The following is a 23713-nucleotide window of genomic DNA, read 5'->3' on the forward strand; positions in this document are numbered from 1 at the left end:
GTAATGTGCAACTGGAGTTTCCTTTGACTGTTAGCATTGCAGATATCATTTTGTTTTTTTTGTTTTTTTCATTTTTTGCCTCCCATGGTTTCAGGATGAGAGTGTTCCTTTCCACACTTAAAATAATTGTGCTTTTTTCACTCATGTTGAATCCTCATTACTAGAGGCTGAATAATTGATTTCGACCTCCCCTCCCCCCATCAACCCCCCATGCAGTATATCAGGTGGGGGAGAATTATGTCCCCATAGAATATGTTAACCCCCCCCCCCCAAATACACAAACACACACACACACACACACACAGCAACACATGCGCACACACATCCTGCAGATGTTGGTATTTCCCTGCTGTGTAAGGCAATGATAGTAAAGGTTTATTAGACAGCGTTTATAAATGGTGCACATTGTCTCTAATTACTACAGTTAGGGGGGGGGGGGGTTTGTACACCACCACTGGCCCCCCATTTCCCCCCTACAGCCCCTCTTATTACTACAACCAGATGCTTCTCTGATGATTTTTTTTTTTAACTGTTGCCGACATGCCAATGCTCATTTAATGTTGCAACCTTGCAACAACAGGAAATAGGATTACTATTGTACACTCACTGATTAAAAGTACAACAGTCCCACATTGGATGACTTCAGTCAGAATGTACAAGCGCAACTATGTCCTATCTTCCAAAGAAGATTTGAATATGTGGTTCAAAGAATATATATATATATATATATATATATATCCAAAAAACGCTTTGAATATCTGGTAGCTTTAGCTTGTGATTCAGTCCATTAGGACAATATGTTATTTAACTGAATGGAATGTTCTCAATGTCCACTAAGTTCATCTGTTGTGAGGGGGCTGATGCTACATAGTTTCATTCATAGTGTATGTCATTATGTAACAGGGGTGTCATAAATCATTTAGTGTATTGTACATGATAGTTCTGCGCATTGGACGGTGTCCATGGTGTGCTTACAGGGGTATCGGCGTTCATTAGAATCCTGCTGCGAGGCCAAGCTGGAGCGGTTTCCACGGAGCGTTCCGGAGAATATTGCGGAGAATGACTCAAGTGTTTTTTCTGGATCAGCTGTGTGCTCTCCGCTGGTGCGGCCATGTTTTTGCCATTCACTGCACAGGTGCCCGGGTCTGTTAGGATCCTGCACCGTGCACCGATGAGTCACCATCGTATTTCTGACCGCTCACGCCACAACGAAGACAGTGACGCTAATTGCCACAGAGGCCGTGTTAAACGATCGCCACCAGGCCACAGTGAATGGCTCTGCAGAAAAATAAAATCTTTGGTGACGTGAGGTCAGTGTTTTTCTGCCTCCCTTTGTGGAGAAATGAAGTACACAAACTAAAGCTGCACTGTGAGGTGATTGAGGGAATTGAACACAAAACAGAGCCCTGTATTTAAGAGCTTAAGGTGCACAGGGTGATGTGGAAGGAGGAACAGGTAGTGCGGCATCGTCGTGGGAATGCGTGATCCCTGATGTTTAATTAAAGGTGTTTGCGAGCAACAAGGCTATTATGCCCCTCTGATTGATGAGCTCCCTCTTCTCAATAAGACTCTGAGTTCAGCCAGTCGTCATGGCAACACGTGTATGAGGCCTTCCCCTTCCCCACCCCCCTTTCCCTGATTGCTTTCTGTGGAGGTGGGGTTTGGCTGGTTGGGGGGGGGGGGGGGGGTTGGTTGGTGAGAGGCGGGGGCATACCGAGAGAGCAGATCATGGTGTCTTCAAGATGGGCTGTAATTCACTGTAACAATTCCACCTTTATTCAAGCACCAGCCTCTCCCTGACAGAAGGCAGGGTTTTTTCCCTCCTCTGTTGTGAGCTGAGTAACAGTATTCCATCATACAGCAGTCACACAAATGGCCTTACAGCAGTTACCATGTGCCTAAATGGCCACAGCGCCACAGCGTTGCGTAATGCTTGGCATTAATGGAAATCTGTGCTGCGAAGGGAATGGCAGTTTAAATCCCTCGCAAAGAAAGCGACGACGGCCGTGTCTGTCCACCGTTTGTTCAACAGCTCATCTTAAATTAGATGTCACCACAGAGAATGAATTGGCAGTTGCACATTTTTCTTACTGCAGGCAGGCTGCCTCACAGCAGTTTCTTTGACGAGAAGGGAACCTGAAGGAGAAAAGAGGAAGAGAACTGGTGGGGCCTGGGGGGAAAATGAGCTAGTCTGTATGGATGTGTATTTGTGGATTTGTGTATTTATGGATGTGTGCGTGTGTGTGTGTGTGTGTGTGTGTGTGTGTGTGTGTGTGTGTGTGTGTGTCTACGTGTGTGTGCTCGTGTGTGCCAGCAGAAGGTATGTGGGATGTGCACCGAACAGTGCGCATACGGGCACTACCCTGCCACGGGGAGAGGATAACAGCAGTGAAACGCTGATAATGAGACCTTATCCTCCCTGCGCCTGCTGCTGCGGTTATATCACCCCCCAGCTCGGTTTTCCAGTTTAGATCACATGGGCGGGCCTTCAAGCACACCGTTCTCAAATCCCTCTCAGACCCAAATCCTGGGCGCGGCGCCTGCCAAGTCTGTGTGTGCGCAGAGATATTGCTCCGCAAACACCAGGACAGGGGGGAGCTCCTGGAAGACGAAGATATCTGGCTTTTTTTTCTGGGCTTCAGATAGGATCAGTGTGTAAGTCTGGGAAGAACAGATTCGCCTGCTCCCAACTGACATGGCTGACAGCATGCCATTTACTCATTCCGCATTAAATGTTATAAAAAAGGACCATCAGCACAAAGATATCTGCTGTATGGCCGTGTGTCCTTCTGAGGCTCGTCAAACAAGGGTACTGTCTCTGTGAAGGGGGTGACATGTGTGCACCATACTATCCTTTATCACGTAGTAACATAGTCATACGTATGATGTATGACAGCTGTCACACACTCCACACACATCCCAACTGGTTAACTCTACCGTCATGTGATCTTTACCGTGATCAATAAAAAAGAAACTGTCTATTCCAAAAGGGGTTAAGCGTATTTTGTCACTGCAGACGCCTAATCGCCCCATCAGAGAAGGTTGCCTGTGACACAGCTGTCGGAGAAGACCGATTACACTGAAGTGGAACAGGAAGAGGAAACGATTAGGCGACGTCTGTGTTCAGAGAGCTGATTGGTTGATTTGGGCAAACAGTGGAAAGGATTCATGGCAGAAGTCCTGTTGACAAATGACATTTCCTATATATTTTATATTCTCTCAAAGCAATGCAATATAATATGCAGTGCCTGCAAAAAAATTAAATATTGTAGCTGTTTTGTTAAATATGGCGTTTGAAGAAACAAAAAGAATTACTCTGCTGTAAACATTGAAGTGGATTATATTGTAGCCGCTGGAATTTTTTTTAGATTAGAATTTCAAGCTGCCAGGATCATTGCAAATCCCTTAAGGAAAAGAGGAATGTGGTTAAAACGCCCCCGGTTATGCAGTGTATGGGTTACGAATCGAGAGTGTTGGCAGGGTTGTGTGCTTAACTTTGTATTGTCTCATTCCTTTGCCTTGCCTTGTAATGCGCCAGCTTGAAGGGTTGGTTCCCAGATGATCCGGACTCCGTGCTTTCTCGGCAGACATAGCTGAGAGCAACCTGGCAGAGATACTGTAGCATCTGTGCCTGTTAGCCTGAAAGGCATACTCATTCTCACATGGTCTACATAAACCTGAATGATTTCTTTTTTTCCTTCAGGAGCTCCATGTACAGTGCCCTTCACCCCCCTCCACAACAATGTAGAGTGTGATTGTGCTAAAGAGGGGAAGCGTGTGTGTGTGTGTGTGTGTGTGTGTGTGTTCCCTTCGCTATCTGCCCTGTAAATATCAGTGTGTAGGAGGTTTCTGAGGGAGGTTTTTTTTTTGAGTGGGTTTGAGTGGGATAGTGCTGTAAGTCACTGATGTTCCAGAGTCTGTCCATGCCGGAAGCATTCTGTTCATACTGCAGTCAGTGCCAGCAATACCCTGCCTGAAGGGGTCTAAGAGAATATCTAACAATGTATTTTTTGTCCTCTTTTAAAATTCATGTTGGTGTCATCAATAAAAATAGGTTAAACTAACACGTGAAAATGTGTTACTATTGTGTTCATTCATAAAAGGGGAAAGATGAAGTAGAATTCAGTACCCTCGTAAGCGTATCTGATTTGTATCAGTGCATTCTGCCTACACCTTCAGTGTGCAAACCAGTCAGCTGCTCAGAATGGAGACCACAAGAGAGGTGGACATCCTCTATCTCAGAGTCAGCTTATTTATGATGGAAGATTTTTATTTACTTAAGGAATGGTGTTATCCTCACGCACGCAGTGTACATTATTACATATTATCCATGTACAATGTACTGGCTATATCAGGTTCAACACACTGGCAGTGAGTGGTACCTGAGAGGGAAAGCTACTGCCGTTGGGTTGGCAGCCCAGCTCCCTATACACTGTACTACCTTGCCACCCTGTTCTTATGCCTGTATAGGCTGGACCTCATGGCTTCCTCTGCATTTCTCACTAGCAGACAGAGGCAGGGCTACAGCAGCGCTGCCCTTAGTCTAAAAAACAAGCGTACACTGCAAACACTGCTACATACTCCTACCAGGAAGATAGGAGTTGGCTAAAACACAAAGACTTTGGCCATCAGGACAATGAAGAATGACTTGGGGGTTTGCCAATGTATCAGTGCTTTCTCAGGCTAAATGAATTGCTCTGTGAGATTTTTTTTTTCTTTTTCAGTTTTCATGAACCTCTGAAGCATGTTGCTGGACGTTACTTTATAACTTGGTGACAGAGTATCTTTCAGATCTGTTTCAACTGCAGTGGCATGTTTGGTGATTTTGGTGGATGATGGTGTTCATTGATTTTTGTTCATTCCATCTGTTACTTATTTCATTTAATACTATATCATAATATCATAAACCAAGTGTTTATGAATAATTTATAAACATGTATTTATTAGTTTATTAAGGACTTATAAATGGCTTATAACAGTGAAATGACAAAATGTGACACAATGGAGCTACACATCTAAACTTTGTAATAGAGGCTGTTAGCTTCTACTTTCTATGAAGTATGGCAGAGAATCCTTTCTCGGGCTGTTAGGCATGTTAGTTTAATAATGCTGGCTTATTAAACTTCCTTTTTATGCCACTAATCCACTTTTTCTTCAGATGCTCGTTACATCATTCAAATCCTTATATGTTCCATGATGCCTTGTTTGTTTAGTGGTAAAAAAGATCAAATGTGTCAAAAATCATATTAGCCTACTGAAGGTTTTTATGGATTTTTTACCTATACATTTTCCTGGAAGTAACAGGACAACCTGACACTTCTGTCTCATTGAGCTTTTTGTGTGAAATTTGCTCGATGAGAGAGAAAGACATTAAAAATTGTGAAAAAGAAATAAATAAGAGACAAAAATAAAAAGAGATAAATGCACATAAGGAGCAAAAAGTGAACTCAGTATCGGAAGGTCTGTGTTTTTAGACAATATTTAAGAAGGATAATATTTGAATTCTCTTTGTAGTGAATGGGATTTGCTGTGATTTGATGCAGCAGTTGTTGTTTGCTTCAAGAAATGTGAGCATGCTAGAGTGGTATTTTAGGACAGATTAATTTTGAATCCGTGCATATTTGAACATGGGTTAATTGAAATGATGGAATTTGATGATAATAACATTTTACATTATGCCAATCCTTTTGAATTTCTGTTAGGCAGAAAAATAGCAAAAATGTCTTTGCGGCAAACATGGTTATTTTTTTCGGTGTAGCTAATGCCTGTCTGTCTCTCTGTCTGTCCCTACCCCGCCCTCCCTTTGTCTTCCAGCTGATATCATTTCCACAGTAGAGTTTAACCAAACGGGGGAACTGCTGGCGACCGGGGACAAGGGGGGTCGAGTGGTCATCTTCCAGAGGGAAACCGAGGTAGGGGCCTTCAGAAACATGCCTATGTTTGTACATGAACTTAATCAGATTGCACAAGTCAACTTGTGGTAGGGCTTGAATGGTGTAATGCTCACACTCACTGATCTGGAAGTGTTGTTAACCTAGTCTGACGAATGTTGCTCATTTAACTTGGATGGAAACGCTTATATTGTATTGAGCTGGAAGTCGCTCTGGATAAGAGCGTGTGCTAAATGCATGTAGCATAATATAATGTAATGTAAGAAAGGCCTTTGTGCAGATACACTACTGCTTTAGCACTAGTCTGAGGCAGACCTTCACAGTGATGGCCCTTTTAGTGCCAGTAAAGGATATTCCTTCACATAGACATATCGGTAAAAAAAAACTATAAATTGTTTGTGAGCCATAAATCTTAGGAAATGCTTAAGTATTTGGTTTTGGTTGGCTAATAGCCTGCTGTTTCAGGCATAAACTGATTGCCTATCACCTGTGTGATAAAGCAAACCCCTTCAACCCCCCCCCCCCAAACCCCACTTGGGTCATGTATAAATGCATGTTGAATACAGTGTTCCCATTAATATAAACACAGATGTTTAAAAAGCTATAAATTTGGATCTTTTCATGCAAATATCCCGGGAGACAATGGCATGCATTGCGCTGGACTGTCAGCTGCATAAGAGGAGTAAAAAAATCAATGCAGATGCCGTGTGCTGCTTTATATAGACAAGATCTTTTCCTCAGTGAAGGTCAGACAAATCCGATACGCCCGCATCCTCGTCAGATGAAACCAGGGCAGCTCTGAGGCTGCCTGTGCAGGGGGGAGATCTGTGACCTGCCAGGCGGCAGGGCTATCATTAGTCAGCAATTAACAAGAACAATTAACCTTTGAAAGAGAAGCAATCGCTCAGCTCTTTCTGCGGCACTCGCTGTCACAATAAGCAAGGGCAGATAACACGCTAGAGCCATGCCGATGAATTCTTACAGCAACGGGGGGATATAGCACACAATGGCCATGCTGATGAGCTGTTATAACAGCAGGAGAATAAGGAGAATGCAATGGCCATACTGATGAGAATCTTGTTCCAGTGTTACCCTAAATCACCCCTGGTGAAAAAACTAGCTTACTTGACAGGCTGTAGTGTGAAACCAGTTTCATCCAAGATGTTTCTCTCTCTGACAAATATGTGTAGCGTCTGTACCTATGTCTAGGTTTTTTCATGGGGCAATCCAAAGATAGAGAGCAACAAACTCCACATGTAGCACATACCCACTGTGCCTGAAATTCTAAACTATTTTTCTACATCTCTAACATTGTTTGGTAAATTAGTATTATGTTAACCCTATATGTTTTGTACCTCATATACAATTACATTACATAACTGCACTGTATTAGCACAGAAAGAAAGGAATATTCATCTGTTGTATAAGACACAGAACACAACGGTCTGTTAGAGAAAATGGGTGACATTTGCCGAGCCCAGGCTGTGAGAAGTGCTCCTCCATCATTACATTAATGTTATGAAAATGTATTCAAATTAAAACACCACGTTCCTATTACCGACACCTCATGATTCACACCTTGAGAGGCCCAGCACCAGTGCAGTTTCTGGAGTATATAGGCCTTTTGTCCCCATTTTCCATCAGTACCACTACAGAGGTTTGGTAGTCAGCAGTGTGTGAGAGGTCCAAATTGATGAAAATATGGCATCACTGACTAATGATTCCAATGCACTTTAGAAGCATAACTATGGTTCATACTGCTAAACGGTGTCTGTGTGGTCACATCATTTGTCAAGAGCAGGAACAAATAGTACAGCAGTACATCACTGAATCATGTTGTAAAGCAAACATATGCTTTTAAAGCAGCTAAGCTTGTGTTTTCTAGCAGGGGTTGGGGTCAATTCGACAAAAGTCAGTCCAATTCAATTCCTTCTCCCCGTAAATTCCATCAGTTCAATTCCAATTCCCGACCAGCTGTTTTAATTGAAAGTCAATTCCATTCTTCTCAATTCCGATTTTAAATCAGTTAAAAAATACAATTACAAATTCAATATCCTCTCAGCTCAATTTGCTCTCTAGACCAATTCAGTTTCTTCAGTTTAAGTTCCTCTACCTCCCTCAAGCCCATAGGCAGATCCCACAAACACTCACTTTACCTCTTAGAAAACTGATCTAAAATGGGCTAAATTAACCTACAGTATAATGACATGTATATCACTACTTTACTTAATCTCATCCCTTCATTGAAAAACATTTAAAAGGGACATGCAATAATGTATGAATTTGTAATTATTATCAGTGTAGTTTTACCAATATTAGATGTTGCCTTTGAGAGAAAAATAAGGTAACTTTGAAACCATTTCCCTTACATTGGAGGCAATAATGAAAAGAAGTCACTTTGTCTCTTTTGGTCTACTTTCACATCAAACCATACACAATAATGCTTTCTAAAGTGAGACATGTTGAAACACAGTGTCCGTCTCCTAGCTCGTCACAGCTAAAAGAAGAATGAGCAGGTGAAAGGTGGGGTTCAGAACGCTTGGCTTTGTTTGAGGCTACATACAGTGCCATAGTGGGTGCATTTGGCATAATGGTTATGGAATAGTTTTTGTGTCTTGAAAGCTGTAATTGTGGTCTGATCTTTGCAGAGTAAAAATGAGCCTTACTGCCAGGGCGAGTACAACGTTTACAGCACCTTTCAAAGCCACGAACCCGAGTTCGATTACCTGAAGAGCTTGGAGATCGAGGAGAAGATCAACAAGATCCGCTGGCTGCCGCAGCAGAACGCAGCCCACTTTCTCCTCTCCACCAATGGTGAGCAATCACTCCATCTCTGACATCATCCAGTGGGTGTGGCCTCTTTGAGGTATTCTCAGTCCATCATATTATGCTGAACAATGAACTAAGGGGAAATAATAAAACATTAGTAAAAACATTTACTAATGACTTTTTATCTTTAAATGACCGAGTATCTTATTGTAGGAAAATGCACATTAAATGTTTGCATACATTTTAAACAGGCAGATCTACACAATACATCTATGTTGTCTGCGCATTATTGTGAGTGGTAGTTCTGATCATATCGTCAACGTCCTGCCATGTTTTAGTGTTGTCATATATGCAGCATTATGTGGAAGTATAGTCAGCTACCTATTGCCACTAACCTATCTGATGCATGTATGTATTAATCACAAAAGTGCTGGTTTTTATTCATATTTTTATCTGTTCTGCCATCATCAGAGCTGGTGTTAAAGAGTTCTGCTTTTTTTCCCCTCTGCTCTCAATTCTTGCTCTCTCCCTGGTTGTGAAGCTGAAGTTCTGACTCTTATTTCACTTTGCTGTTGAGTTTTTTTTGTGTGTAAAGGGATCTGGTTTTGTTGGCCTGCAGTGTCCTGAAGGTCATGTTCCTGCATGAGATCCAAACACAGGGTGTAAGAGGAGAAGGGTCAGAGACACATGGCTGTCCTTTTCCTATCTAAGGAGAGAGAGAAGGAGAGAGAGAGAGAGAGAGAGGGAGAGAGGGAGATACAGCCGAGAGGAGCTATGAAGGGGTTGGGGCAGGGACTGGTGAAGGGTTATGATGGGAGGGTGGGGCACGTGTGACAAAAGCTGTAGAGTCTAGGAGGAGAGGGCGACGAAGGTGAAACAGGCATACAGGAATATAGGGGGATGAGAGGAGAGGTGTAGTGTAGATGGAGAGAGGAATGAAAGTAAGGCAGAGGTAGTGTAGGAGGGTAGAGGGGTAAAGGGGGAGAGAGGTACAGTATATGAGGACAGAGGGATGAGGAAAGAGAAAGGGGGGGAGCTGGAGTGTGTGAAGGTAGAGGAAAGAAGGTTGGGAGAGGGTTGGGGGATGTGTACTGTAGGAGGAGAGAGGGATAAAAGGTAGAGGGATGTACAGGAGAGAGGGATGAGGGGGGGAGGGGAGTACCCAGCTGCTGCTCCTCAGCTCTGACTGCTGTCCCAGTGCCGGGGGCTGTGTGACCGACTGCGTCCTCAGACAGGGGCCAGCTGCGTGTGCTTCAGCCGTGACATCAGGTCCCCTGGCGCCATGCTCCACTGCCAAGAGGACAGGGGCAGGACAGGGCAGGAGGGGGCCAGTGAGCTGGGTCCTGTAGGCCCCATGCTGACACACAGGCCCCAAAAGAGACGCGAATGGCTCTGTCAGTCTTCCTCTTTAATGTCCATTACATATCACACATCAAACTGCACATCACATAACGACAGTATTACACATCACGCAGTGAACTCTGCATGTAACACCTACTGTGTGTCAATGAGCATTGAATATCATGGAATCAACATCAAAACTAAGAGAGGCAGGCAGGCAGGGAGAGATAGACAGAGAGATGGATTGATAGAGAAAGAGAAAAAGAGAGAGAGGGAAGGGTGGATAGATAGAGACAGGTGAACTGTGATGAGGGTCATTAGCGATTCTGCGTGTGCTTATCAATGAGAGGTCGGGGACAGCAAGGTCAGTATAAACGTGGGCGTGTCCAGTGAAAATGGGCCACGGGATTGGGGGTGAAGTGGAGTGGGGTCTGTAGGATGGGGTGGGGATTTGATTCATTACATTGTCATTTAGTTTGGCATTGATGGATCTCTCCCCCCCGTACAATACAGAGAGGATGTAACCCTGAGACGCAAGACTGCTCATGGGAGATTTTCTGACGATTATGTCTCTATGAAGGAGAGAATTATAAAAAAAAAAAAAAATAGTTTCTTATTCTCATTTCCTTGCACAGTTATCATTACTGAAAGCAACAAGGAAGTGCTGGACTGCGGTCATGGCTAGGGCCCTGCCGTAGTACTCTTTGTGGTTCCTTACCTGAGTGTCTGGTTGCTTTTATTTTCAGGGATTCTCGGAAATGAGTCATCAGTCTTTAAGAAACTCTCGTATAGGCTTTGTCTGTGACTCATGGACTACCTCTCACAAGGGCATGAAAGGTCAACTTTAGTGACAGATGGAGGGTCAAGTGACAGTGGTGCAGGATGCCCAGATTATAACCAGGGTGAAAGTAAGAAAGGTCCAGGGCCAAACCCTCCACCCTCTGTGCCAAAAGACCCATGTCTACTGCATGGCACACTGCAATTACTCAAGGAGTGTCACCTGTGTCCTAGATAGGATCTGTATAGTATTCTAACAAGGCCTGGCACACTAGACTGTTGTGTTTACAGTACCGGTTAAAAATTTGAACACAACTTTTAACCTTTATTTTTACTATTTTCTACATTTTAGAATAATAGTGAAGACATCATAGCTGTGAAGTAACACATTATGCAGCTACCAAATGAGTGTTAAACAAATCAAAGCTTATATTTTAGATTCTTCAAAGTAGCCAAAAAATATTTTTTTAAACAATCATTTATTTTTGGAAATAAATGCATACATAGGCATAAACTTCAAACTAAGAAACAAATTTCAAGCATTTAAGCATAAGTCCTTAGATCAGAATATCTTTGAATGCATGTTTCCCATTATCTCAATCAGCCGTGTCCAAACTTTTGAGTGGTACTCTACATCATTAAAAATGTACAACTGTAAAATCTAGCACAAGGCAGCTGGTAGATTCTTCCATTTCTGGAGTCAGTTAATGGGCGTAGTCCTTACAGAAACAGCACCCACAGTCTCCTGCTGTTCTCTTCCAGATAAAACCATTAAGCTATGGAAGGTCAGCGAACGGGACAAGCGGCCGGAGGGGTACAACCTGAAGGATGAGGAGGGGAGGCTGAAGGACCTCACCACGGTGACGTCCCTGCAGGTAAAAACAGCACCACTATGGGGCAGCAGTGCGGCGAAGTGCACTGGGCTTGTAATTATAAGGTTGCAGGTTCCAGTCCCGAGGTGGGGCACTGCTTTGGTGCCCATGCATAAGATGCTTATTCTCTATCACTTCAGGACGTATCCATGAATAGATAATATGTAAATATGTAAGGCATGCAAGTTGGATAGAGACATCTGCTAAGCAAATAAATTCTAATAATTACATTATTGGTATTTAGCAGATGGATCCAGAGCGAGTTACATAAGCTACTGTTATTACATGTTATCCATTTGTACAGTGGGATATTTACTGAGGCAATTCTTGGTTAAGTACCTTGCACAAGGGTACAACGACAGAGCCCTAGCGGGGAATTGAACCAGCAACTTTTCAGTTACAAGCCCTGCTCCTTACCATGATGCTACACTGCCGCTCCGTGAAAATGATTGTGTGCTTGGGTCGTAAAGTTCTCTGCTGCACATAGAGATATCCAAGGTTTCCTACCATTTGTGGAGGTTGACGCTGTGGCTGTGAAGCTAAAATGCTGAGACTATTTTAATGTGAAACAATGCGAAAACACACATAAAGTCTGCTGTTCATCGTAAGAGAGCGCTGAGCCAAGGTACGCGACCGCCCCTCTCCACGTCAGCTCGAAAGGGCCGAATGCTCTATTCCGGCGCGCTGGCGGGACCTTTTTCAGGGCGTCTGGCACGTGGTGAGACGGCCCCCTGTGTCCACGTCTGCGCGGAACGCGGAAGTAGGTCAGCTGCACAGGTGTGTCTGCGAGTGACGCTCTCCTCTGGTGTGGGTGCCGAGGGAGCCGCTGGTGTAGTCTGCTTCAGAGAGGAGGAGCCGTGGGCGTGGGGGTGGGGGTGGGGGTGGGGTGGAGGGGGAGCAGGACCAAGCTCCTGAAGAAGGGGAAGGGGAGAGAGGAGCAGCAGCGAATGAGGACTGCAGGCTGGCTGCCGTAGGAGGGAGGAAGAGAACAGGAGAAGGGGGTGGGGGTGTGCCGAATGAGGGCCGGAGGACTCGGACACATTATGTGTTAGATCACACTGCGTGTGCACCCAGACAGAGCACAGAGCGTCTGAAAAGTGTGTGCTATTATATTCGCCTGTCCCTCCTTTTACAATGCATTGCATGCTCCTCCATCCTCTTGGTAGTCTCAAGGCATTATAGTAATATGACATGAATATGATGGGAACTTTATTGGAACTTCCCCTGTCACCTAATTGGTTTCAGGGTGATAATAATATGAATATAACTGTTTGATAGAAATGGAGAAAAAGCCCAATGGGTTGGTGTAGGCATGGCAGAGGAGTTGCAGGACAGTTGTGTGAGCCCCCGAAGAAAACCACTTGTTCCAGCGTTACCTGCTGTGCATATGTGCTTATGTGAACCTACTGTAGCTTGAATCTAGGAACAGCTCATTGACAGTGAAATGTAAAATGTAACCTTCGATACTGCAGCTAGGTCATTGTTGTGAGGTCAGTTTAAACCTATGCTGGGGTTGGCAGTCAGCCGAGTGTCAAATATCTCCCTCCTCTTAATCCTTGCATTGCTCAAATGTTTGTCAGATCACAAAGCCGCATTGTTTTAACATTTTTCTTTTTAAACTGGTACATTTTTAGAGTTGAAGTGGGTGGTTCTGCTTCTGTCTTCTCGTGTCTGTTGAAAGAGATTAATTTCACGCTGGGTGATTAGCATGTGTGTGTATGTGTGCATGTGTGTGTGCGCGCGCGTGTGTGTGTGTGTGTGTGTGTTTTGGATTGGGGGGAGGAGTCACTGTTGCTAGGAGATTAGCCCAGTCTGTGCATCATGTGAAGGAGAAATCCCCCTCTGTCCTCTCCTTTCCTCTCCCCTTCCTTCCCTCCAGTCTCCCTCCTCCTCCTCTCCTCTCCACCAGCGCTAGTATCACACAGAATTACAGTGTTCTGATCTGCAGTTTCTCTGTATGTTGGCGCTCACACTTAATGACCGGCCGCTGAGCTGGAGTCACAGTTGTGTGATAGGACCCGAACCAGGTATGGCCTCTTCTCCCTGTAGGTCCCGGTTCTGAAGCCCATGGATCTGATGGTGGAGGTGAGCCCCAGACGGATCTTCGCCAATGCCCACACCTACCACGTCAACTCCATCTCCGTCAACAGCGACTGCGAGACATACATGTCTGCCGACGACCTGCGGATCAACCTGTGGCACCTGGGCATCACCGATCGCAGCTTCAGTATCCTTGCCTTACCTATACCTGACATAGAGCCTTAGCAAGACAGGTAAAGGTACACTTTGTTTGCCATTACCTGTCTATGTGTACACCTTTACCCAATTTTATACTGTATACCAATGTCTGCCAATTACATCCATTCATTAGGAAAGGCATATTTCAAGGTCAGTGAGACAAGTCAATGTCAATCTTTAACAGTAGCCTTGTCTGACATATTAGAAAGTTGCCAGTGATTCCTCTCTGCATATAATCCAGCCCTTTTCTATTTTAAATTTCAACTCTGAATACATAACAAAAGTAGGGGCTTAAAACACAGAGCGTTGTGAGTGATGGCTTTTTTAAGTGATCAAACAATAGGTTTTGGTTGTGATGGATCCACTGATCAAATAAAAAGAGTTAAGAATTAGGTGTTGTGAGTGTGTGTGTGTGACAGATTTGCTGGCACAGTTCCACAGGGTTGTGTGCGTAACAGCAGGAGGTGTGATTCATTAGACAAGGCCGTTTTTAATGGCTTTTCATTCTCCCAGTGTCTGTCTGCTTGGCAACACGCTCCTCTCACACGCTCACTGATCGGACAGGAGTGTCTGTTCCCTAAAGCAGGCTGTAGCAGGAAGCGAGGTGATCATTAGCCCGATGGGACCAGACAGATCTTCTCTGAGACATCCTGCTGTTCTCACACCTCATAGATCTTGTGTTCTGTTAGCTCTGAGTTTTGTAGTTAGCTAAGAGGTTTGCCTATTGTGTGTTTTCCTGGTAGCTTGTATGTTTTGCAGCAGGATTCCATTAGGATTCAGGTAGGATTCCAGAATTTTCCAGGAGAATTCCAGTAGGATTCCAGAGTTTTCCAGTATGATTCCAGTGTTTTCCAGTAGCCAGTCTGACTGACTGTGACTAGATCCCTGACCTGCCCTTGGCCCTGTAGAGCAGCAATGTGGGCTGGTTTGGTCAGGGGTAGGCGATTCATGGACCAGACCCTCCAGGAACTGCAGTAATGCAGATTATTTTGCATTGGCTTTGTGTGCATCTTTTATAGCCTTACTGTAGTATGATGCCAGGTACACACACATGCACTCATTTCTGCTATGACCAGTTTACCAGTGCCGCAGCTAACTGGCTGATGTTGCCCCAGGTCTCTGCTGTGCTGCTTGCAGGCACAGTTTGTGTGTGACGGTGGTTATGATGGACCCACGGGCGGAGGCTGTGATCCTCTGTGCTTGTAGCCTTTGGTAACAATTAGTGAGAAACAGAGTGAAAGCTGGAAGAGGTGTTGAGCTGAAGCAGTGTTTGATGATCTCGTGGACGAGGGACACCTGCCGGGTTCAAGGAGTATCGCAGCGGGATCCTGCCCCCCTCTCCCTCCACCCTGCTCATCACCCCGCCCACCCCGCTCATCACCCCCCCAGCCAAGAGCCCCCACAGCAGGACCACTGCAGCCACCCGCACCTCCATCCAGCCTCCACACACCCCTGCTGCCCTCCCCCCACTGTCTCCACACACCCCATTATACCATATCCCATCAGCCCCCTCAGCCAGAGAAGGAGAGAGTACAGCAGCCAGTATCGAATATAAACCTCACTGCTTAGCAGTACCTCAGGGGTCAAACGGTTTATGGAGCTTAACACACTCATGGTGAGACCATTGCAAAAAGCCCTCTGAAATAGATCTCTGCCAGAAACACAGAACGCAGAATGTTAAACAAAAGACACACTGTAAACCCAAAATCCTTCTCCGACTGGTGTGATCTTTTTTGGATTCAGAAACACTCTCAGCACTTTGCTCAGCTATTTATTGATTTTAGTAATGACTGGGATTAAACAGTTCCGTAACGTAGGCTAATGGAATAATTATGCTCTTTGACACCACGTTCTACATCATCAGTATGCAGCCGTTGGTATTCTGCAGTCTTCCGTAGCTAATTTGCGCCAAGCCGTGGTTTCTTTAAAGGACCGTCTCTTTGCATGTTTTTGGAGGGGGGAGTGGGGGCGTGGGTGATCATTTGCACTATAAAGATAGCACAGCGCCTTGTTTAAACCTGATGAAGGAGGGACGTGGGGCATTGAGTCTGTAATATAGGGATCAGACATCACCAGAAGTGAGGGGAAATAATTGATGAGAGTGGTGGTAGTGACTGTAGACGGAACAGTCTGAATTTTGTAGGGATACCAGTGATGATGACGTCTCAGCGGTTTGAGATGTACAGTTATATTGTCGATGATGTAATCTTCAGAAGACTGAACTATACAGGCATACCGGTGATGATGTAATCTCTGAAATGGAGTGATTTCATTGGTGATTTCATGTCAGCAGTCTGAACTATACAATATACATATCACTGAGCAATACCAGTGATGTCATCTCTGCAGAAGAGTGGTGTCATGTCATGTCAGTAATGCCCATGACTCACTGAATGTCCCAACCGTAGGACATACTCCCTGTACACTGCGGGATTGATTTTGTGCCTGTTTTAGAATGATTTATAAAGAACCACTTTACTGTAAAACTTTCTGTTTGGCACTCTGTTTGGCTCTTTCATTTTTTTGTTTCAATTTTCCTTTATTTATTTATTTATTTATTTTACAAGGACAGGCATTTATGTCCATCTGCTGCAATGTGTAATTTACACTCGTACTGTATGTGTCCTTGACGTTATTGACACCTCTGTGGCAGCAATCGCACTGCTCACAGAACATCAGCTATCTCGACAAAACGTGTCAGATCGTGCCTCATGGCAGTGATTTTTCATTCTCTTCTACATGCCTTTTCTACAGTATGAAGGCTGTGTGACATCGAGTGAGCACATTATTTAGATTGACATTTAAGTACAAAGCAAAATGTAGACCTTAAGGACTTATTTGTATACCTTAAAGACTTGATACTGCACCCAGACAGGTCTATCACCCAGGTATCCTCTCTGTAGACTTAAATCCTCTACCTTCCTCTGAGGCACAGCTGTGCTCCTGACAGAGGGGCCCAGTGTGAATGCTACCGGTGCCCTGTGGGTCTGTTAGAGGTTGGTGTATCACCCATGTGGCTGTGAGTTCACCTCCTGCTGTGATAGTGAGGTGCTGCTGGATTTCCTGTCGCTAAAAGGGGGGGATGAGTAATATCTGTGTGACCTTTGAACTTCTATTTTTATGACCGCGGGAGGAGAGGAGAAACACCCCTGCCGGGGCTGCTGCATGGCCAGGCTGACATGGTCCAGGCCGACTGGAGCAGAGTCCCGGACACCCGCCGGTGTCTGCTCGTCCACGGAAAGAATGAGGACGACATGATGAATAGTCCCCAGAAGTGGGGCGGTGGTTTCCTCCCCTCACGCGCGGGGACAGTAGCTGGAAGGGAGTAGTGTAATGCAATGTCAGGGCTATCAGGGAGGGGCAAGGGGGGGGTGGCACACCCCAGAGGACTCTGGGAATACCGGGATCACAGACTGTCTCTGTCTCCCTGTCTGTCCTCAGAGCTCCCTGCGGCGTGAACTCCCAGTCTGTTCGGCTCACGCTCCAGACGCAGACGGGTCTGAAGTCTTTCTCGGGTCATTATCGTCTCACGTTCTCCAATCTGTTCAGGGATTTTAGAAAGTGCACTTGTGACGAACGTGGCCATATTGCACCAGATTCACTCATTTCGCACATGTAACCAGGGGCTGATTTCAGTGGCCACACTGAGCAGCTAAAGAAAATGTGCATATTTGGAAAGCAGCTCTTTGTGTGCGCGTGTGTGTGTGTTTGTGTATGTATGCATGTGTGTCTGTGTGTGCCTGTGTGTCTATCTGTGTCTGTGTGTGTGTGCGTGTGTGTGTGTGTGTGTGTGTGTGCGTGCGTGTGTGTGTGTGTGTGTGTGTGTACATGATATGAAAAGTAGGTTGCCACAGGAGAGACAGAAAGCAGACGTTACTTTATGGAGTGAGAGCAGAAATGAGATGGTCCCAGTATTTCTGTTTTCCATTCAGTTGAATTGTGACCTAGAAACAGAGTGAAATATTTATGTAAGCGTTTCAATAATTCATTCGGGTTACATTCCCATTCATGTCATACAGTATTCATCAGGATGGTTATTTCCTCTCTCTGTAGCTGCTGCTGTGGCCCTTTCCAGTGGCACTCACACAGCGCAGATTCTTGTACGTCGACATGTAGGAACACAGCATTTATGTCTGATGTAGGTTTTATTCCGTCTATGTTGTCAGCTTTATTCAGTGCTACTTTCCATAGCGAATACGGGCAGATGTTGTAGTGATTGCAGTCACTCACATACTCAATAGGAGGATGTGCTGTCGTGCTGCCTGGGAGAATGGGATAGATGCTTGCACTGTTTTCTGTTTGATGTGGCGGTAAGAGGATGGGGGAGGGGGGCACCAGAAGTGGCCCCGTTTCCTGATACATCTCCTGCCTCCTTACTCACAGCTCCCTGATCCCCGAACGCTGATTAACATTCAGACAGAACTGAAGAATGACACCCAGGAAGTCTGAATACAAGCCCATGCCCTCATCTTTCATCCCCCTTTCATCTTTCAAGAGTAATTGCTGTGGATGAACAGATAAATGGATAACTTTACATTAAGGGGAGACCTTACATTAAGGGGAAAATGCCACTCAAATAAAAGCTTTCTTCCAGCGTTCATGAGGGGAAAATGTGTCACATTCAAGGATGAGCTTGAACACTTCCAGATGGTTCTTATTTCTTGGTTTACTCTTAAGTTGGAAGGCTATGGCATGACTGCAAGTGTTCCAAAATTGTTTCTTGACTTAAGTGGAAATGTAAATTAGCTGCCGCGCATGTCCAGGCGTGTGTGTCCCCCTTAACTCCCCTGCCCTCCCAGACATCGTGGACATCAAGCCGGCGAACATGGAGGAGCTGACGGAGGTGATCACGGCGGCCGAGTTCCACCCGCACCACTGCAACCTGTTCGTGTACAGCAGCAGCAAGGGCACACTCAGGCTGTGTGACATGAGGGCGTCGGCGCTGTGTGACAAGCACTCCAAACGTGAGTCTCTCCCCCACCCCCCACCCCCCGCCTTTCGCCAGAGCCTCCCAGATCCCATCGATTTCCCCCACTGCCTCCCTGATATAGCTTCCTGCCCGGTACTGACCTGCTGCTGCCTCCCCATTACAACCTATTGCCCCTTACTGGCCCCATACTACAGTCCCCTGCCTTTGAAATGGTGATATATTTTTTTCTTAACATGTACATGTACGACTCCTCTTCTGTTGGTCACTCCTTTCGTTTTGAAGCAAATGAAGCAAAAGCTGTTACCGTGTAACATTGGGGGAAGGTACTCACAAAGATGAGCAACATCCACAATGTGTATGTGGAATGCTGTTTTAATACATTCTTTCCCATGAAATAAAAACATTTATGCAATTAGTTTAGATACATTTAGCATCAATTGAGTTGTCTGCACATTATCTATTAATGGGAATAAAAGTGGTTAGAATGTTAGAATTATGAATGCAGAATAGATTGTGTGTGTGTGGTGTGTGTGTGTGTGTGTGTGTGTGTGAGTGGGTGTGTCCGTGTAAGCAAGAGTGTATATGCACTGTATATATGTATTATAATGAAGCCATCTTAGGAGTGCTCCCAATCTCCGACTCAAATGATTGTGTGGCAGGTTGATTAGTCTCTCTAAAGGTCACTTGGATTTCCATCACATTAAATATGTCCTTTTGACAGAAGGAAAATGATGAATGAACTCTCAACAGGCTGTAGTTATCACGAATTGCACCATGCAGTTCTGATGCTGTGGATAGGTATAAAATGGTGTCACTTCTATGGAGTAGCCAAATCTCCAAATAAGGAAGGAATTAAACTTAAGACTCTTTCCAGCAAAGGAAACCATGGTCTGGATGTCTAAACTTTAAATCTAAGTTTTTTTTTTTCTTTAAGAGATTGTTCTTGCACACAGTTGCATCACACCTTTTAACGGTTTTCTTATGCCTTGGTGGTATATAACAAATGGCCAAATCGCTATCTCACAGTGCCACATGGTACATGTGCTGACTGGCTGGTCCAGACAGCGATTAATAGGAATGCCCCCAGATAAGGTGGGGTGACATTTGGTGCTGGAAGTTGTAACGGCCCCTTGCAGTCTTTGATTAAGCTCCATTTTTCCAGACCCGTGAGTTAGAAAATGGATGTTTAATGTTGGCCCACTCAGGGGACTCTTTGGGCTGCCGAATTTGGTGTTGGACGAGGCTCACCCCCCGACTCGGGTTCAGGAGTGTGAGGCAAACACTCAGCGAGTGGATTGTGTCTGTTTCACCTATTCAGGCGCAGGCAGCTGTAGTATGGGTGGGAATGTGTCCTGGAGAAGAGAGGGTTATTTCATTCAAATATGAGTCGTTAGGATGAGCAACCCTTGTGTACACGGCTTTGATGCCTTTAGACATCAAGTAAAGGTCCTAAGTAATTAGGATTTTGTTCAAGGAGGGTGGCAAACCACAGAGGGTGACGGGTGACTGAGAGGAGCATTTCCATTGTACAGAATTATAAATAGAAGTACATTCGCTAAGCACATAAATAATAAAAGCTATGATTTTTACAGCTCGAACAGAAGGGCCCTCATTCAGTCCCTAGCTGAGTCATAGCAGACGTCTGTGGAAAAATAGCACTTACTATTTTGGCAGTGCCGGTCACAGAGATGGATCGGGGGCAGAAGCCCTGAGATGAACTGGCTACTCGTCAAGGTGGTGTAATCGTTAGGCTGCTCGGTGCCACAGAAATTTGGATAAGCGCTGATGCCGTGAGCTGTCTTGGCTTGATCATGCTCTGCTCCGGCACCCTCTTCTCTGTTCATGGACCCTGGGGTAGCGCTGAAAAACTTTATGTGATGTCAGTTATGAGTAAATGATGCTTTGTTAACTCACCGAGTGGAGCTGTCATGAGCTGTCAGTGATGACTGATCGAGAGTGATGCAAGTCTTTGGAGAGCAAAGTGTGTGTTTATTGGTTAAAATCAATTGGTTACACTGGGTGGTGTTGATGCACCATTTGTGCTGCTACATTGCTACATTGTGTTAATAGACTGTCACTGGTGTCCTGTTTAGAAACCATGGTTGATGTTATCTGGTTGTGTTTGACGTTATTAGACCAACAGTAGTTACAAGTTAGTTAGATTGTATGGTGTTAAAAAAAAAAACATGTCGTTCTTCGATCTTGTAGTGTTGAGAGCATTTTGATCGTTGTTTCCTATTGGTGATAACAGATGTTTATGTTGTGTTAATAAACCACGTGTGTTGTTAGTACAGCCTGTGTAGTGTTAAGAGAGTTTTTGGGCAGTTGGTGGTAATAGATGTTAATAGACTCTGTCTGATGGTAATACACATTAATAGACCTTGTTTGGTGTTTGTCACAGTAATGCTGGAGTCCATGTTGTTTAGCAGAGCTTGGTGAACCATAACAGATCACTGCTATATCCACCATCGCCCTCACTCCCACTCACTGACAGCACTGTTTGAGACCCCAAAAGGCTCTCTGCTTTTCTAGTCGCTTTCCTCACGAACAGCACTATGACCAGCAACCAACCTGAACTCAGATATGGTGGCCTGTACAGTGACCCAGAATTGCCTCAGTAAATATCCAGGTATATACATGGATAACATGTAAAAATTATAACCTGTGCAGGTCGCTCTGGATAACAGCGTCTGCTAAATGACAGTAATGTAATATAATCATCAAGGGGTTTGCTGGCTGTACACATGCCACTGTTTTTTTTTTGTTTTGTTTTGTTTTTGTCCTTTTTTTTGTATTTTGAGTGGTGCGCAACAGCCTATAGATGAGCGCTTCAGCAATTGGCCAGCTCATTAGTCTGTCCAGGGCCCATCCCTACCGCCTGCTCTGTCTCTGTGATGGTCTAATGTGTGACAGGTGTCCACCTGTTTGGGGAGGTCCCTCATCCCGAAACAGTGCTCCTCAGAACTGCATAGCAGGAACCCTATTACCCCCCCCCCCCCCCCTTTTCCATGGCTCCCAAGCTCCCCCCAGGCTCAAAGATGCCTGCCAGGCAGCAAGCTGCAGGATGAATAGTGGGAAATGTGAGGGGAATCAAAGCTCTAATTGGCCTCTAGTCTGCAGAGGGACATCAAGGCAGAGAGAGAAAGATCATGTGCTTCTCACAACGCGGCTCAAGGTCTCGCGGACCCATAGGTCTCTTGGTGAAAATGTGCACAGGTTCAGACTTGTGGACCCATGACTTGGTGAACGGGCAGACGGGTTTGGAATTTGTGACTGCTCACTGTTTTAGTCATGTTAAAGAGGCGGCCTGCCAAGTGGTGACTCTTGGGAAATATACAAATGCTGGCAAAATGAGGTTTACGGATTCTTGTGTTAATGCCAGGTTTGTGCTTTATCATGTTTTGAGTCTCAGCTCTCCTTGTGTTCAGGACAAACTCTGCAGAAAATTGCCGTAGTATAATGGTACTGGACTGACAACCAGAAGGTTGTGGGGTGAAATCTTGAGTAGAGCACTACTTTCGGACCCTTGAGTGTGTAAGGAGATAGCAAAACATAATATGAGTCAGTTATTATATCCTGCTGTACTAATGGGTAATAATGAAACCAAGACATAAAAGTAGCTGCTAAGCAAACACATGATTACTCTTGACAATTCAGTCAGAAGGTTTAACGTGCCTCTCTTGATGAATGTTCCCAGATTGATAAATTAATGTGATCAGCACCAGTATTAAAAGAGATACTGGGGTCCCTAAAGTGGCATTTATCAGCGATGAACGACGGTTCACCTTGACTAACACAGACGCAGCTGAATGAAAGGAAGGGAGAGATGATCCCCGCACGGAGCCCATGTGTCCCGTGACATTCAGCTCTGTATTAATTATCATGAAATGTGTCACCCTTTCCAACGTGCTGAGCCTCTGACCAGATGGCTATTGCATTAGCATGGATCTGGAAGGGAAGATGGTTGAGTAATTGGACGAACGCAACGAGCCCCCTGAGATTTCAGCATTCCACCCAGAATATATTGATCTGTCATTACTGAAGGAGTCTGATGATGTCTTAACCTTTTGCCTAATTAATTTGGCCTAGTTAATTTGATTAGTTAATGTGGAGGGGGGTTGGGAACTTAGGAGTTTGTGAGTGTGAAAGACGCCCAACTGAATTTCCGGGGCTTGTTGTAATCCTTAGCCCAGTTCAGTGTAAAGCACAGAAATGGACAGGGACTGTGAAGGAGGGACAGAAATGAATTCAGTCCTCTGAGATAAGGGGCCCAGAACTAAAGTGATCATTTTAAATTCGTCAAGGCCCAATCAATGCATCATGCTGACCCGTGCAGCTGGTAAACTTTAACCCCCAGGGGACCAGAATGCACTGCAGGATTCAGGAGGAGAGGCCCCTGAAGAGGTTAGCCCCTGAAGCGCTTCCTAATGAATATCGACCTGCGCTGATCTATGGGAAAATGCCTGTGCAAGGATCTAAGGCGGGTCCTCTGGGAGTCAAACAGGGGTGAATTACCATAAAGAACACGGACGTTTCAGCCCAGTTTCATCATTCTGTTTTATTTTCAGCACTGCAAAATCTGTTGCAGAGTCTGTTTTCCAGTTTCAGACAAATCATTTTCTAAGGATTAACAGACCATTGCTATTATTGGGTGTTATTTTAGATCCCTGCATTAGATGCCTTTGTTAACTGTGTAACTGTAGAATTTCTCAGTTCAGTTTGTCGTGGGTGAGCTGAAGTTATTTTTTTCATCATCATTTTAAAATACATTGATCTGGGCTTTATGGGTGCAGCTACAAGGGTATGGGGAAGCATGGGTCCACTAACTCTACGTTTTCAATGTGTTTGTAGTCATGATAAATCTATCTCAACTAGGTATGATGTTACTGACAATT

The 23713-nt window shown here is 44.9% G+C and overlaps 1 protein-coding gene across 3 annotated transcripts in view; it reads left to right on the plus strand.

Moving 5' to 3' along the window:
• Window positions 1-23713, plus strand: part of LOC118793259 (serine/threonine-protein phosphatase 2A 55 kDa regulatory subunit B gamma isoform) — a 66502-nt gene that overhangs the window by 27137 nt on the left and 15652 nt on the right. For all 3 annotated transcript variants that reach the window (XM_036551351.1, XM_036551349.1, XM_036551350.1), the window contains 5 exons: window positions 5815-5912; window positions 8540-8705; window positions 11541-11653; window positions 13700-13877; window positions 18688-18852. In XM_036551351.1, coding sequence (XP_036407244.1) covers window positions 5815-5912; window positions 8540-8705; window positions 11541-11653; window positions 13700-13877; window positions 18688-18852 — 720 coding nt within the window. The remainder of the gene's footprint in view (window positions 1-5814; window positions 5913-8539; window positions 8706-11540; window positions 11654-13699; window positions 13878-18687; window positions 18853-23713) is intronic.

Source organism: Megalops cyprinoides, chromosome 18 (assembly GCF_013368585.1).
Source record: "Megalops cyprinoides isolate fMegCyp1 chromosome 18, fMegCyp1.pri, whole genome shotgun sequence".
NCBI classification, from domain to species: Eukaryota; Metazoa; Chordata; class Actinopteri; order Elopiformes; family Megalopidae; genus Megalops; species Megalops cyprinoides.